The sequence below is a fragment of the Channa argus genome, chromosome 12 (assembly GCF_033026475.1).
Source record: "Channa argus isolate prfri chromosome 12, Channa argus male v1.0, whole genome shotgun sequence".
NCBI classification, from domain to species: Eukaryota; Metazoa; Chordata; class Actinopteri; order Anabantiformes; family Channidae; genus Channa; species Channa argus.
In genome coordinates, this window is record NC_090208.1 from 8,196,990 (window position 1) to 8,212,963 (window position 15,974).

The 15,974-nt window shown below is 38.3% G+C and overlaps 2 protein-coding genes across 5 annotated transcripts; both read left to right on the forward strand.

The window, feature by feature from the left end:
• The first annotated feature begins 2,290 nt into the window (after positions 1 to 2,290).
• Positions 2,291 to 4,106, forward strand: LOC137137611 (ladderlectin-like). Of its 4 annotated transcripts, none has more exons than XM_067524100.1 (7): positions 2,291 to 2,393; positions 2,526 to 2,588; positions 2,682 to 2,708; positions 2,859 to 2,968; positions 3,081 to 3,209; positions 3,293 to 3,404; positions 3,751 to 4,106. In XM_067524100.1, exons 2-7 carry the CDS (start codon positions 2,528 to 2,530, stop codon positions 3,831 to 3,833), a joined length of 522 nt encoding a protein of 173 aa, XP_067380201.1. In that variant the 5' UTR covers positions 2,291 to 2,393; positions 2,526 to 2,527; the 3' UTR covers positions 3,834 to 4,106. The 4 variants fall into 4 exon arrangements, with proteins under 4 accessions (XP_067380201.1, XP_067380204.1, XP_067380202.1 ...); XM_067524101.1 differs by having other exon boundaries at positions 2,309 to 2,393; positions 2,499 to 2,588; XM_067524103.1 differs by lacking the exon at positions 2,682 to 2,708.
• A 4,297-nt stretch (positions 4,107 to 8,403) lies between these two features.
• On the forward strand, positions 8,404 to 10,182 carry LOC137137518 (type-2 ice-structuring protein-like). The gene is made up of 6 exons (XM_067523876.1): positions 8,404 to 8,581; positions 8,691 to 8,726; positions 9,060 to 9,169; positions 9,287 to 9,415; positions 9,503 to 9,614; positions 9,819 to 10,182. The coding sequence occupies exons 1-6, from the start codon at positions 8,512 to 8,514 to the stop codon at positions 9,899 to 9,901; spliced, it is 540 nt and encodes a 179-aa protein (XP_067379977.1). The 5' UTR covers positions 8,404 to 8,511; the 3' UTR covers positions 9,902 to 10,182.
• Positions 10,183 to 15,974: the final 5,792 nt, after the last annotated feature.

The window sequence follows — 15,974 nt, forward strand, 5'->3', positions numbered from 1 at the left end:
AAAGGAACACATCAATCAGTGGAGTATATGGCTCATATGGTTTTCATGATGAATCTGCAAATTAACAACCAATGTTTCATTGACGATGTCACCGAGGGGAGTGGACCTTTGATGGGGCCACTCAGCCAGCTCCCGCCTGCAGTCCCGCTTTGGAGTTAAGCTGGAGCCAATGGAACATCGGTGTTGGGTAGGACGTACTGCTGAATCCATGGGGTTAATATAGAAATAGAAGCCAGTAAATAACGCCTCCGTGGCTGCATCCCATTGTTTTATATAATAAATAAATAATGATGTCCCACTGTCCCTGCTGATGATGAAGGTAGCAGTCGCCTTTTTTTGCGGTCACTATCCTGTTACTTTCTACCATACCATACATCATTTTGTGTGTGTGCATGTAGTTCACTTAAATAGGAGACAGGAAGTGATCCTCTGTCTTCATTCACTCACCATATTTGTGCGAAAAGTTTTTCTACAACTTGAACTTCAATAAATGGTAAATAGTTGCTTATATAGCACTTTTATCCAAAGCGCTTTACAATGTTGCTTCCCATTCACCCATTCACACATCAATGGTGGTGGCTGCCATGCAAGGTGCTCACCTGACCCACTGGGAGCAACTTGGGGTTCAGTGTCTTGCTCTGCCAGGAGCGGGGATTGAACTACTGACCCTGTGGTCCATGGTCAATTGCCTTACTAACTGAGCTACAGCCGTCCAATAAGTCCAAATACGACGATCATCTTCAAGCCATACTGAGGGTCTCCACCGCTTCCTCCCTCAAGCCAAATGTGGCTCAGCTATGTGAGAGGAAGCGCTGCCAGGTCTCTGGCACACATGTGGACACATATGTGTCTGAATTTATGTCCATTACCATGAACTAGTTAACTATGAGTCACATGTATAACGCTCATTCACAGAAAAGGATGGAACAAAGAGTAGTTTTTGAGTACTTCTACCACAGCTCTCTGGTGTCACCAGCTGGAGAAAAATTTAATACTTGCATTTTTCAGGCAAATCAACCACAGTCCATTTGTGGATATCCGCAGCTGCACAGTTTTCAAATTATAGATGGGAAACTGAATTGAGTATTGAGTATTCCTAAACAAACTGTGGATATGTGTATTTATATTCTTACTAGTGACAATGTATTCTGAATACACTTGACTCACTTAAACATTATGTATATCTGGAATTTTTTTTTCTCATTCCATATCTTATTCCATATATCCAAGTAATTATTCTTAACATCTAATATAAGATTCAGATTCAAAACTTTATTGTCGTTCATTCACACCTCAATTACAAATATGAACAAGATTTCAATGCAAATTGCTTGCGCAGTAACACCAGAGGGCATAGACTAAAAATAAGATAAAATAAAATTAAATAAAATAACATAAATGGTGCACGTGTGCTGTAAATATGTATGTAAAAATGTCCCACATAAACACTGTACACGTGCAACAAATATTAACTAAAAAGACACAATAGTTACTATACAAGATGAAAAGAGACACACTAAACGTAACAATATAAGATGTAGTAAGAAAGAAAATACCAGAACATTTAAAATAACAGAGTAGTGACCACGTTATTTGATGAGGAGCCTGCACAGAGACTACAAGACAACAAGAAACTTATGATTGGGATTCTTGTTGGATTGACTGACTTATGAAATGATAAGTTAATGATGTGATCATTAACAAATCACTTGCTTTTCCAAGCAGGAATTGTTTAAGACACAATACTCTTCAAATGTTTTTTTTTTTTTCGTGGTTAAAAAAAAGAAATAAATCATAGCTAAAAGCTGGTTTTGTTGCTCTTGTCTTAAATGCAAGTTGATTCAGATGATGGTTGTTTATATTCACAGTAATAAGAACAATGTGAACCAAGATAAAGTTTGGTGTTGATTTCAGTTCCCACCTCTACCTCTACTTAGTAATATAATTTAAACCCTGGTGACCATTGGTATGGCTGAAATAGAAATATTCTTCTACTTCAGTGCATTAAAGCCTGAATTGCAAATTATTTTTGCAGATGTAGATTCATGTAATGTTATGGATCAGTGATTTACACTTTAGTCTAACAGAAGATATGCATGTAACACATTCTAAGCATTGGAACAGGAAAGAGTCAACAGACTGCACAGAGCACAAGAGGGCGCCTGCACCTCCCAACAGTTAACATGGCGTGAAGTTTTTTTCCTCTATTCAGTCATAGACTGGACTTAACTCTGGCTTTCTACATATGTGTGTGCGTGTGTGTCTTCAGTTCCTCATTTTGTTAGAGATGATGAGGCATAAAGCTGCATATAAAAGCTAATGTTTGTCTCGTTTGTCGCATTGACACCTAAAGATCGAAGCTATAGGCTGATTCCAAGAAGGGAGACAAGAAGGTAAATCTAACAAGAGTTTCTTTCACAAAATCTCTGATCATGTCATATGTTCCTTCAATACACTGACACTCACTATGTATGAAATATTAACATTTCTTAATGAAGGCAAAAATCCATATTGTCTCATCTCAGCCATGAAGATACTGATTGTGTGTGTGCTTGGTTGGGCCATGATGGCTCTGAGTAGAGCTGCAGGTAAGTATTTAGGTAGGTAACTGCATAAAGAAAAAAAAAAACTTTAATAACAAGTGATCAAATTAATTATTAAGTGCTGTCATCCTCTTCCAGAGGAGAAAGCAAAGGATGATCAAACAGGTCAGTAAATATTTTAAAATGAACAACTATGAGAGCAATTTATTTATTTATTTATTTATTTATTTATTTATTTATTTAAAAAAAATAACTCAAAATAAAGTGAATAACTGGAAACTCGTCGTTACCCACCATTTGTTTATTGGTCCTCAGAAAACCATGACCTGGTCAAGAGGTACCTGTTTTGTCACACCGGTTGGACTAAGATCAACGGAGCCTGTTTCAAATACGTGTCCACACCCATGACCTGGGCTAGAGCCGAGGTATTTGCTAAGATTCCTCTCTTTGTTTTATTCGCACGCTTGGTTCATTGGCAACACCTGTGAAATTTACTATTACTACAGCGTTTTCTTTCTTTTTTTTTCTTTGCTGTAGAAAAAATGTCTGACCATGGGTGCACACCTTGCATCAGTGGAAAACCAACATGAGTACCATGAGATTCAGAAGATGACCGCCCCCTATGGCTACAAGCAAACTTGGGTTGGAGGCTCTGATGCACAAGAGGTATTTAAATGATTACATTTGTCAGTTATATAATAATATAAAATGCCTTTACAATTATAAATCACTTTGATTTATCCATATAGAACAATATTTGGTTCTGGACTGATGGTGTGAAGTTCATCTATACAAAGTGGTGTAGAGGAGAGCCTAATAACTTCTGGGGGTCGCAGCACTGTTTGTCCATAAATTATACAGGTAAAATCAAAAGACATTATTTATCATCAGTACTTAACGTATAAGCATTCAAATGATGAACACTAACAAAACTCTGATATTCTCTATGTTTTTGAATAAGCATTAGTTACGTTGTTTACTACATATTTGAAAGCAGGATTTTATGTGGTTTAAACAATGATTAAGTGTGTCCCACATTGTTTTGTTCAAAGGGCATCAGTCTCTCCCAGCAAATCTGGGTCGTGTTTTGGATAAAAAGATAACGTTAAAATCCAGTGCTGTTCAGGTTTCATTAGACGGTTTCATGCTCTGGTTTGTGTGGTCCTGACTGACTCTTGTGTTTTGTTTTTTCTTTTGCTATTTCCAGGTCGGAAGTGCTGGGGTGATATGGGATGTAAAGCTCCTCGTCCATTTATCTGCGAAAAGAGAGGGTTTGGATTGTTGGGCTGACACACCGGCATTAAATCCACCACAAAGACTGATGTGCTGGTGTTTATCTTTACACACTCACCTGTCTTTGCATTACCAAGCTCCTGATGACTTGACATCTTATTTCACAACTTTCTGCCGCTGTAACGCCGCTTAAAGAATGAAGCAACAAGTTGGAGATCCTGTTTTAGCTGGATTAGCTGTTTAATTTTGTGCCTTTAATGAGAAAAGATTAAATGTTTTATGAAAAGAATGCTTGATCTATATGCACAATAAAAGCTTTGAAGCGCTGAATCAGATTGTCTGTTACTTTTTCAGAAGAACAAACAGTTTTGAGGCCAATATTATGACAATATAATATTAATGATAATGATAACTGTTCTACCAAATAAAGAAATATTATCTTTTGATAAGTACTTAAGAATTCACTGATGCTGCAAGTCTTCTATGTTCACGGAAAGAGATCTAGGGGGGTGACTGCAAAAGCTACTGATTTAGAAAATAACCCAAGTTCTCTTTTAAACTAATAACACAGATAAATAATATTTTTAATATGTTTTTAAACACCCACAATAAATTGTGAAGGTCCCCTTTGACAAACTAGGGGACCTATTATTGAGAATCAGACCTGCACAACGTTTAGGAGGAGTTTTTGGTGGGAACTACTTCAGCTCATCCTCATTCTTAAAAAACTGAGCTTGGTAGCGGAGATGGTCTACATCTGATCTATTTTAGATAGAATTATTGGTGCTGTCAACAATGTCTGTCAAAGGACACGGTTCAAACTTCAGCTTCAGCTGGCTGAGGGGACACACTCAGGTCAACTACGCATGTTTGTTATACAAAATAAAAAGTTGGCAAAAAAAAAGTCAGTTTTAATCCCCCGTCAAAAAGCCATAAACATGCAAAAAGAAAGTTATTATCAGCTCGGCCCATGGTTGTTGTTAACTTGAGCCTTTAGGACTCACTCAAAGAATATATCTCTGTGACAGTTAGGCTTATGTGGTGGAGTCAGTCAGTGTTACACCAGGATATTGTTAATTCTATTATGGGCTCAGAGGGCAGTAGCTGCTTTTCCTCTTTTTTGCTCCGTCTGCTCATTTTCTTCCATATCTCCTTTTGTGCCAATGCAGCGATCGATAAAAATTTTTCATTTCTGTTTGACTATGCAGAAAGTGATGAACACAAGGTCGATTCATATTTACTCAGCGTTGCTAACCTCTGTTAGAATGTTCTAATACACAGGAGTATGTGGAACGTTAATTCACTCAAATGAAACGAGCTTGTTTTTTTGTTGTTACTGTAGTGGTCCCACTTACATTAACTTAGCACTTAGCATTTCATCGACGTAATCAAAGATTGTGTAGCAACAACAAGATCAGTCGCCGTATCTACACTTATCCACAAGTGAAACAGTCAGTTGTACTTGCTGTACAATATCTTTTGCAGTGCTGAAGTCCATCTCCAACTATTTCCATCTGCAACATCAGTATCAACAAAGGGTTTTCAGTGTATGACCCCACCAAGTCTGCCAGGTCATCCACTGAGCTTTACCAACCACCTCTCTCTCTGCTGCATGCAGGATTGGGTACAACATCAGAAAGATCGGACCCAACTCACTGTGCAGGAAGTGGCCGTGTATCGTCTTGACTACCACAATGCCGCTGCTGATGGGGGCATGAACAGTCAAACCCCTGCCAATTTTTTTAGACTTTCAGATTGAGATCAAACGGCTACTAATCTCTTCTACATTCAACTAAGAAGCTCTCTGCAGGGTACGGTTTAGCTAAATAAAAAAAATAAGTAAAAAACAATCAGTTAGTTAACATAATTTACAAATTATGGTTAATTTAGGTTTTAACTAGGCAAATCTCTTCCTGTAAATGGGCTTCACAGATCATATTTTATTGACTCGCCAGTAGGTAAAACAACACATTCCCAACAGCACTCAAAAATAGGAGTAAAGTCGGATTCCATTTCTGTCCTTCAAGGTACATTCTACATTAATGTACCCCCTATGGCTAATTACTGGACCTCCCATCGAGAATTTGCTTTGCCCTGTTACAGCTGGTCTCTTCTCCAAAGAAACCACGAGGATACAAATGTGGCCTTCTAGAGGCTTTCAACAGTGTGTATTACACTAAATACCAAATGCCAATTCATCAAGTGGAAACGCAGTAGACCGATTGACTGTCGCCTCGTTCAGCACATATTCCATTTCTTGCCCAGTGTCAGCTAGAATTGGCTCCGGCCAAGTTTTGTGCATCTGTGTTTCTGAGAATGAAGAGCACAAGCAGGGTTCCCACAACCAAATCAAACAGATGTTTGCATTTATTTTCACCTGCTGATACAACGTAATTGACTTGTTGGTGAAAATCTGTTGATAGAAGGTTCCTCTGAATTCCACTTGAGTTCTGACAGTTTGAGCTCATCTTTGCCAAACAAAGTATAAAAAGTATAACAGCTAAAAACAAAGCTGTTTTTCCCCAATATGACTCATACATTTATTCATGACTATCTTTTACACAACCAACAATTGCATCTTTGCATTTCACTTTCCTGTGAAAATGTGAAGAAGTAAAAGCTTCTGCAAACAGCTAGGGCTTTTGTAATCTACAGAATACAGTCAGCTGCTTCAAACAATGAGAAGTCATTGTTAACAGTTTTCTTTGTTCAGTGTTTTACTATAGTGTATGATGAAGATTTAAAATTCATTATTTAAATGCAATATTCTTTTTATGAAAAAACAGACAATCAAAAACAAATTTTGATAAACAACGGTGGCAGTTAACACAGTCATGTTCAGACGTTTGTCTCTACATTTTAGTTAAGCAATGATCTTGCTTAAGATCAGACTTATCAACCAGACTATCTCTGCTTACTTTCATTCATTGTCATTCTCTGAAGCAACATAACCCTTGCAGTCCCCTTATTTTGCATTACTGAGCACAATTTCAACATTTAATAAAGTTACACAAAACGGCTGATATAGTTCAGCTAAATACTAACAGATTAACGTCAATTCACGGGCAGCAGGCAGCAAGAATCTAGACAAACTAACACGGATGCTTCCTAAGGCATCACATTGTGCCGCTTTGTACGTCCTTTGGCAGATCATATTGGTGCCACTGGTACCTGTTGATGTTACTGTTGGACGCTCCAGGAGCGCAACTGTTTGAAGCCCCAGGAACAACTGCGTCTGGTATTGACGCGGCACTTTGGGGCACTTTGGCAGCAGTAATGGAAGCTCCAGGAGCGTCAGCTTTTCACGGCACAACAACGACTTTATGCAATAACTGCAGGGTAAGAGTATATTAATAAATAACTACGGCTGAGGTTAGACAGAAAAACTTCAGGGTAAGGTTGAGTTGGAAGAAAAATTAAATTTAAATCAAATGTTACAAGAAGTGACAACAGCACACATGTACTTCCTTACTATAGTAACCACGTTCGCCACGTTGTGAAACAATCGCCGATAAAGTGCACACACTAGAGTCGAACCTTGGTTTCCTGTGGAAAAGTCCAATGTCTTGTACCGTCCACCTCCCGATGAGACTTTTTCACTGCGTTTTTTACGTCACTGATTTAGGCATCAAACTTTAAAGGCCGGGGTTTTCAATTTGTTGCTATAACCTGTAATTGTAATTTTAAAAGATATTGTTAAATAATAGCATACAAGAATTTAAAAAAGACAGATATCCACAAGATTCTTCACTGATTTCTGAAACGGCTTTGTGGTTAGGTGAAATTTATGTCCAATACACATGAATGGCATGACAGCCAGACACTGACACGTGGACAAGATGGCGGTTGTCAGGTAAAGGTCAGAGCTCTAAATTGCCATTCCAGAATTTCACGATTTTTATTTTTTTTTAAAGAAACACGATGCAAATATCCATGTTGCTTTTAGCCATTACAACTTTTCTCACAAAAGTTGTTCCAAATAGAAGTCATTTAAAATAATAGTAAAATAATAATGAAGTATTGATAAGCTAATTAAATTAAGCAATAACAGAAATTAAGTGGTGGACTTCCCAGCATGCAATGTTTGAGAGACAAAGCTCTCCATATGTTCTTTCTAATAGTTTAAAGAATGAAACTTTTGAATGAAAATTTTATTTTCACACACAAAAAAACTCCCCTTACACTTTTTTCACTTTTTATTTATGAAATGCATTCACCAATGACCATTGCTATGGCTGTCATCACAACAGTTCTCAAATTTCCATCTAAGTACACTTACCGATGTACTTTTACTCTACATTTTATTGCATTTCAGAGGGAAATATGTAGCTTACAGCTTGTATTAATAATTGTTTGTGCAGATGTAGACAAAATATAATATACATAAGATAAAAGATTATATGGTAATACTATGGCTCCGACATTTACCACTTCAAACGACGTTATGTTTTTTCTCTATTCAGTCACGGCCTGGATCTTTGACATTCTGACCTCACTGTGTCTTTCTACATATGTCTTGTGTGTACGTGCATGTGTGTGCATGTGTGTGTGTGTGTGTGTTTCCTCAGTTCCTCATTTTGTTCAGAGATAATGAGATATGAAGATATGAGATATGAAGCTGCACGTACATAAGAGTTGGTCTCTTTGCTTCCACGCATGAGGATCGAAGCTACAAGCTGATCCTGAGAACAGAGACGAGAGGGTAATTCTACAGCTTTTGTTTTTCCTTTGTGTCATGTCGGCCATGAAGATCCTGATTGTGTGTGTGCTTGGTTGTGCTATGGTGGGTCTGACTAAAGCTGCAGGTAAGCATTTAGTGAGTATTGCATAAAAAAAAAAAATTAAAAAACTCAAATAGAGCTTTTATGTATTTCTGTGTACAATAACAACCAAGTGCTGTGTCATACTGTCCAGCTCCTCCAGGAGAAGAAGCAAAGGATGACAAAACAGGTCAGTCTATGTGAAACTAAATCTTCAAAAGAATCATCTTACAAAAATGCTGCTGATGCTTTTACCTGAAATTATTGTGATAGTAGTTTTCAATGGGAGATCCTTCTTCATTTATTTATAAAAAAAAAAAAAACGGGCACATTGGTTCATAAAACCAAAATAGTTTTTAAAGAGGAACCAAAGACAACTTCACGCTGCTGATCACATCTTCTTTTATTATTGACAATAACAATTAATATTGTTTATGAAAACACTGTGTTTTTTATTTACTTACTATATTTACAAATTGTGAACAATGCAGTAGTTAAATGAAAATTCTTTAATTGTCCTCAGAAAAGACTGACCTGGTCAAGAGGTACCTGTTTTGTCACAGTGGTTGGACTAAGATCAACGGTGCCTGTTTCAAATATGTTTCCCAACACCTGACCTGGGCTAAAGCCGAGGTAATCGAGTTATTCTGGTTTGGTTAATTTGTCTGTTTGTTTTTTTGTACACTTTGTTAATTGGCATCACGTTGAAATCCCCTGTTGTTACACCCTTTTTTTCTGCCTTTGCTGTAGAAAAACTGTCAGACCATGGGTGGGCATCTTGCATCGGTGGAAAGCAAGAAGGAGTACCTTAAGATTCAGAAGCTGACCTCCCCTAATGGCTACAGAGAAACATGGATCGGAGGCTCTGATGCGCAAGAGGTATTTTTAAATTATTACACAACAATTGTCAGGTGTTTAATGAAAATTTCTTTAAAATCAGATTTATCTGTTTTATCTGTCATGTAGGAAAATGTCTGGCTCTGGGTTGATGGGGAGAAGTTTGTCTATACAAACTGGTGTAAAGGAGAGCCTAGTAACTTTAGGGGCAAGCAGCACTGTTTGGCAATGAATCATACAGGTAAAATCTAAAGCCTTTATTTATATTTAGTGCTTAATAATGAAGATTAAAAAATGTATGTAATGTCAATCAGACATTGGTTGGTTGAATCCAATCAGATGGCTTTTTGAATTATGCAATATTACATGATTTATTACATCGTTTACACCAGGATTTTCATATGGTTGTAGTCCTGACTGACTCTTGTGTTTTTCTTATTTACAGTTAAGAAGTGCTGGGACGACGTAGAATGTTATTTTCATCGTCCATCAATTTGCGCAAGGAGAGGGTGGGGATTGGTGGGCTGAGATCGAGGTATTAAATCCACAACAAACCCTGATGGAGGTGTTGGTGTTTATCTTTACTTCTGTCCTACCAACCTCCTTTATAACGGTGATATCTTATTTCACAACTTATTTTTTCCTTTTTGCTGTTGTCACGACGCTTAACAAATGAAGTGACAAAAACAGGAAGTGGACTGTCTCTTTGATTAATGCCTTTATAAAAAGATACTGAATGTGTTATAAAAAGTGTGCTTTTATTCTGTAAACGGGTCTTTCTTAATTCAAAATAAAAAGCTTTAAGCATTGAGCAAAAGCTGGTTTGTTAGTTTGTCAGAACATTTTTGTGTTCAATGTTATGATCAAACTGTTGACAGTGTAACAATAATGATAATAACATCAGTACATAACTATATGTGATTTTCCATGTGTTGAAGCTTTGAAAACCCTTTGAAGGGTCGACACTGTGTCAGAATGCTTTGGGCATCATCACTACTCCAGACCCTGTACACTTATAATTCATACTGGGCTTTGAGCATTTGTTTAATTCAGTAAGTGTTTGTGTGCTGAACACTTCACACCACCTCTAAAGCAACATCCTGATTCATGCATGACTGACAGTTACCTGACAACTGAATAGTCAAAATACTGTCAAAGTAAATAATCATCATGTGCCAAGAACTGCTGCCAAACTGTTGAGGTGAAAATCAGCTGAGCATGACGTGAAATGAAAAGAGATCCATGAATGATAATGTGGAGTATTAACCATTCGTTTCACATTACTTACAAAATACTCAAACAGTGTATTTTAAATAGTCTGTCCCATGGACTTAGAGACCCATTCAAACTCACATGTCCACCTATGGGCAATTTAGTCACCAATGGCCTTTGAAACCCACACAAGCACAGGGCATTAAATCCCCCACAAACATTGATGGGTGTAGTGCTTATCTTTACAAACTATTCTGTCTCAGTTCTACCAATTTCATTTTTAAGTTGAAGACTTATTATCTGATTTCATAACTTCTATCGCTGCAAGGTTACATAGGAAAATGAGCAGGATATTTCTCTTTGGTTTTGTGACTTTAATGAGAGTGGAGTGAATGTCTGAAACATAGAACCACACTGGAGAATTAATTCAATTATTCAAGGAAGACCCTGACCCTGATGTCTGTGGATAACTGCCTTGCCAACTGAGCTATAGCCACCCTCATTTATTTGGGCTGTTTTCACCTAAACAAGTGTAGCACACATGGTCAGAGTTAGTGTGAGAGAAGAAATGAAGCAAAACTGGCCACACGCAAGAGCTTAACATGGCAGAGTCTAGAGAGGTGGTTGGAAAGAGTGAGGATGTGAGATAAGCAGACTAGACTCTATACCGAGAAACCTTTCTGTACCTAGAAGAGTTTTGCAGCCTTAACCTGAACTGAACCTTGACCTAACCCTTAAGACCCAGGGGGGGGGGGGGGCTACATGAATCCAAAATTAACTTGAGGAAATTCTAGCCAGGCTTGCACAATTCAACATAAACATTACACCAGCAGAGAAAATGGGGATCCAGCCCAGTGGCAGGGGAGGGGGTGGGAGAGATTGTCACAGTGGTGCCTTCAATTGTCCATGTTGTAGTCACTAGTGTGTCCAAAATCTCCCCGTACTCCCCCTCCATTTTGTAGTAGTGTCCAGATCTTGAGTGTATTGAGTATGTTGAGTGAAAGTATTGTACATGGCATGTTTCCTACTCTCAGCTAACAATCCCACGATGCAGGGCTCCTCGTTTTAGAGTTGAGAACATTACTGTTGGGTGACTTAAACCAGCTGTTAGTAATGATGCAATGTACTGAGTGAGTGAGTAGGGGGGATTTCAGACACAGCCAGTGTCAACATCATCATAATTCTGGCTAGTTTAAAATACGAAAACAACTCACAGAACTCTTGTGAAGTAGACCTCAGTTATGTAGTTACACAAAACCTCAGAATATTCTAATCAGCCATTGTGGATGCTACTGACAACTTGTTTTTTACCGTATGTCCAACACAAGACAGGGATGGACACAACAGGTCAAACACAGTCAACACACAGGAGCAAGTACCTCTGAACACCACAAACAACACTAACAACGCTGACAATGTGGACAACGAGGACAATGCTGTCAATGCAGAAAACACTAATGAAAGTGGACAACACTGACAACCTGTTAACACTGACAAGGTGGACATCAATTAATACCCAGGAGATTAACATGGACAACACGGAGCTCATGCAGACACAGGTGACACTTTGACACTTTGTGAAACAATTATTTTGAAAAAGGGACAAATGTTTTATACAAAGTGCACATAAAACAAACTTATTTTGCATTGAGCCCACGATGTGGAACATGTGTCTCAGGTGCTGCACTTGACTGGATCACAGTTCCATTTCGATTACAATGAGACATTTAGTAGACATTTGTACATGTGACTAGATGGAACTGGAGTTTGTGATGAACTTTAACACATCTGTTCTGTAAACCGTTGTATTGCATATTGTTTTTTAATTTTTCAGTGAAATCATCCAATATCACTGTTATCACTGGAATTTATGTTGTGAATAAAACATTATCAGTTGTGTAAGCTGTACATCTGGCTGCTGAACATCTGGATACAGAGCCTGAGATGTGGCTGTATATGTGTTTGTTTTTAATAATAAAGTCCAACATGTCTTCTGTCATTAAACAAGAAACACGTTTGGTTTGGCACATTAAGTATTTGATGTGTGATGTGAGACAATTCCACATGCTGTGTGTGTTGAGCGTGGAGAGAAAGAAAAGCCACCAATTCCTGATCAGAAAACCTGGGATGCTGCTGTAGCTAAATGTTTGAAAAGTACGAATGATATGATCAGAAGCTCTTCTTGTGGCAGCAGCTCTGCTTTGTGATTGAATGGGTCATTATCAAATAAATTAAAAGTAAAAGAAAAATAACTTATTGAAATTGTTTGATTAGTGAGCAGGGAGGAGGGGAGCATAATTCTATTAAAACATATTCGCAAATGTTCCATGTAAATTGAAACAATTTGTTAAGTATATTCTTTGAAAAAGAAACTGCATGTTGTCACTTTCTGCCCCAGCTTCATCTCTAGGGGGCGCTGGTGTTCAGTAAACATTAAGCTCTGTTGCTGTTACTAAGGCAAATTCAACCAATTTTGCCCATAGCTTTAGTTTAGAGTCTGAATATACAGTAATGCTTTTAAACTTCTGTCTGACTTCACTATTTTAAGATATTTTTCTTGTTAATAAGATACTTATTTTGTGGTATCTCTGGCTTTTATTGAAGTTGTTAAAGGGCGACTTTACAAGTTTTTAACTTGCTTTTTATGACTCTAGTTTAGGGTGTAAATGTTTATTAAAGCTTTTAAACTTCCCTCTGACTTACTTATAGCAAAATACTCCTCTGCTTCTAGATACACAAACTTCTATACTAAAAGTCTTTTTTCTTTTTGTATTTTGAAACTCCAGAAGCATGTTGTTATTCAATTACTGCCAAGATTTCTCTGGCCAGAACCTTCCTTGCCCAGTAACATTTATTTGCCAAATAGAAAACAAATGTGTGACCAATTCTATTCAAGGTTTTTTTGGCTGCTTATCTTGGTTAAGTTTCTCTTCCAACTTTTCATCCTCTCCTGTCTCAATGTGCAGCATCTCATCTTTAACCCAAAGCTATATAAGCTATTTTTAATTTTTGTTTTTGTATTATTATTTTTTATTTCATTTGTCCTTTCAGCTTATCCCGTGAGTTCAGGGTCGCCACAGCGGATCATTGTCTGTATGTTGATTTGGCACAGTTTTTACGCCGTGTGCGTAAAAATGACCACTTTGCGATTACTTCCTGACATTTCCATATATAGCTGGGAGCAGGGATGGAACCACTGTGGTCAGCGGATGACTGCCTTACCCACTGATCTACAGCCACCCCCTCTTTGTTGTGTTTTATTACAGACATCTCAAATGTGGTTTCTGGTTGGTATGGTGGTATAAAAGTGGCCTGAACACCACATTTGTGTGTGAGAAATACCTTCTATTTAATGAGTAATTAGATCTGTTTACCTGATGAAGCTGGATTTTGTAATATTTTGCAGTGCAAGATGGCAAAGAATGAGAAATTTTACCATCTACAGTTAATTATAGAATTAAAACTTTCTGAAAATATTGTCCAATATTGTCTGAATGGCTGTGAGAAATCGTGGTCACTGCTTCCCCGTTGTAAAAACCATCTGAACATGACTAATCTGAAGATCTGTTATCCAAACCTTTCTTTGTTCCAGTTCAAACCACATTCTGGACTTATTACAACAGCACAGCTCCACAAGAAAAGTGTAGCCCTGTTGCTGGACTTTATTTTTTCATTTTTTGCTTTTTGGCCGTCCCTGCCCCAACATGCCCTGTCTCACACACTTGATCCCCTGTGAACACGATCCAGAAATGCTGCCTTGTTCTTGTACGCACGGGAAGCAGAACAGGGCTGCCGATGCCGACCCGCACTGGAAGTTGAACCGAGCTGCGGGTGGCGTCGACCTGGGCAGCCCCTCCAAAATGCTGGTGGCGTTGGCACGCACGAGAAAGACAACCAGGGAAGTGGAGATCGTGCCGGGAGGTGGGGCAGGCACGGCTGAGCTGGAACAGTAGCGACTCAGTTTCCCCTCACCTCTATAGTTGGGCAGCGGCTCCAACACCTAAGGGATGCCAGGGAGGCTACACTAGCAGGGTCGGGAACTTAACACTTCTGTCATCTGGCTGGCTTTGGCCAAGCGTGACTCTACGTCGGCAGTCCATAAGTCCATAAGTTGGGTGAGCAGATTTATGAGCTGTTTGAGCTGGTCAGAGGCAGATGCCTGTTCATGAGGCAAGGGGGGAATTGGTCGACTGGGGGGGGGGTTGTATAGGAGCTTTAGAGGCCAGTTTGTAATGTCACGGTCTGTATAAGTAATTTGGAAGGACCCAATTAGGAGATGGCAGAGACAGAGGTGGTAGAAAGAAAAAGGGTATTTATTATAAAGAATTTGCAGGGGTGAACAACTAAAAATCACTCAACGAGGAGGGTAAAGAACTCACAGAACAAAAAAGTAACAAAACAACATAAATCCAATATGTAAAACATAAATACGGGGACAACAAGCATCGAAAACAGACCAAACAGGTACAGGATAAACGACAGGACAGCTACTCAACCAACGGGAAGCACACATACAATACACATAGGACACTGACTACACAGAACCAAATGAAGACAAAACGTAACTAATATTAACGCACAGGTAAACGGAATAAATTAACAAGGACTAGTTAACAGAAGAGGAACTAACAGACCAGGATAAATGACACTTAAACTAAGGCAAAAGGGGAAATTAATAAGAATATTTCCTGCTCCGAGCATTGGTTAAACAGAAAGTTGAAGGATAAACTTCGGCAATGACGTAAGGAAAAGGAATAACCAAACGACTGACCGAAACTAGAGAGAATCCAGAACGGGGATGATTCAGGGGCGTGAGAGACAGAGTGCTGGATACAAACTACTGGGGCTACAGAGTAGAGGTTGTACAGAATACAAAGGAAACTGGCCAGAACAGTGGGGAGAGCTGGATATAAAAGAACAGGGGAACAGAGTGAAACAAATCAGGACAAACTAGGAAGGTGAAGAAACCAAACAGACTAACAGGAAGTGGCACAGGAGGAGCAACGAAATAAAAGCCAAGGTACATTCTCATGGGGAAAAGAAGACAATCCAGATTAAAAGGGCCTGGTGACCTATGATCGATTGTTTTTTAGGAGAAGGTGAAACTTCTTTTGTGTTCGTTACATTTACTTTTGCTGCTATTGGACTCTTGGTTAGACCTAAACTGCATTTCGTTGCTTTGTACTTGTACATGTGTAAGGACAATAAAGTTGAATCTAATCTAATCTAATCTAATTTAGTTGTGCCTATGAATAGTTTTGAATTTCCAAATCTTTCAAACAATCTGATTTCTTGCTTATATTTATTGTGCTTTTCTATCTGAGTTTTTTGTTTTGTTTTGTTATTCTTAATTTAGTTTAATGGGTTTTGGCTTTTATTGCCTTTGTGT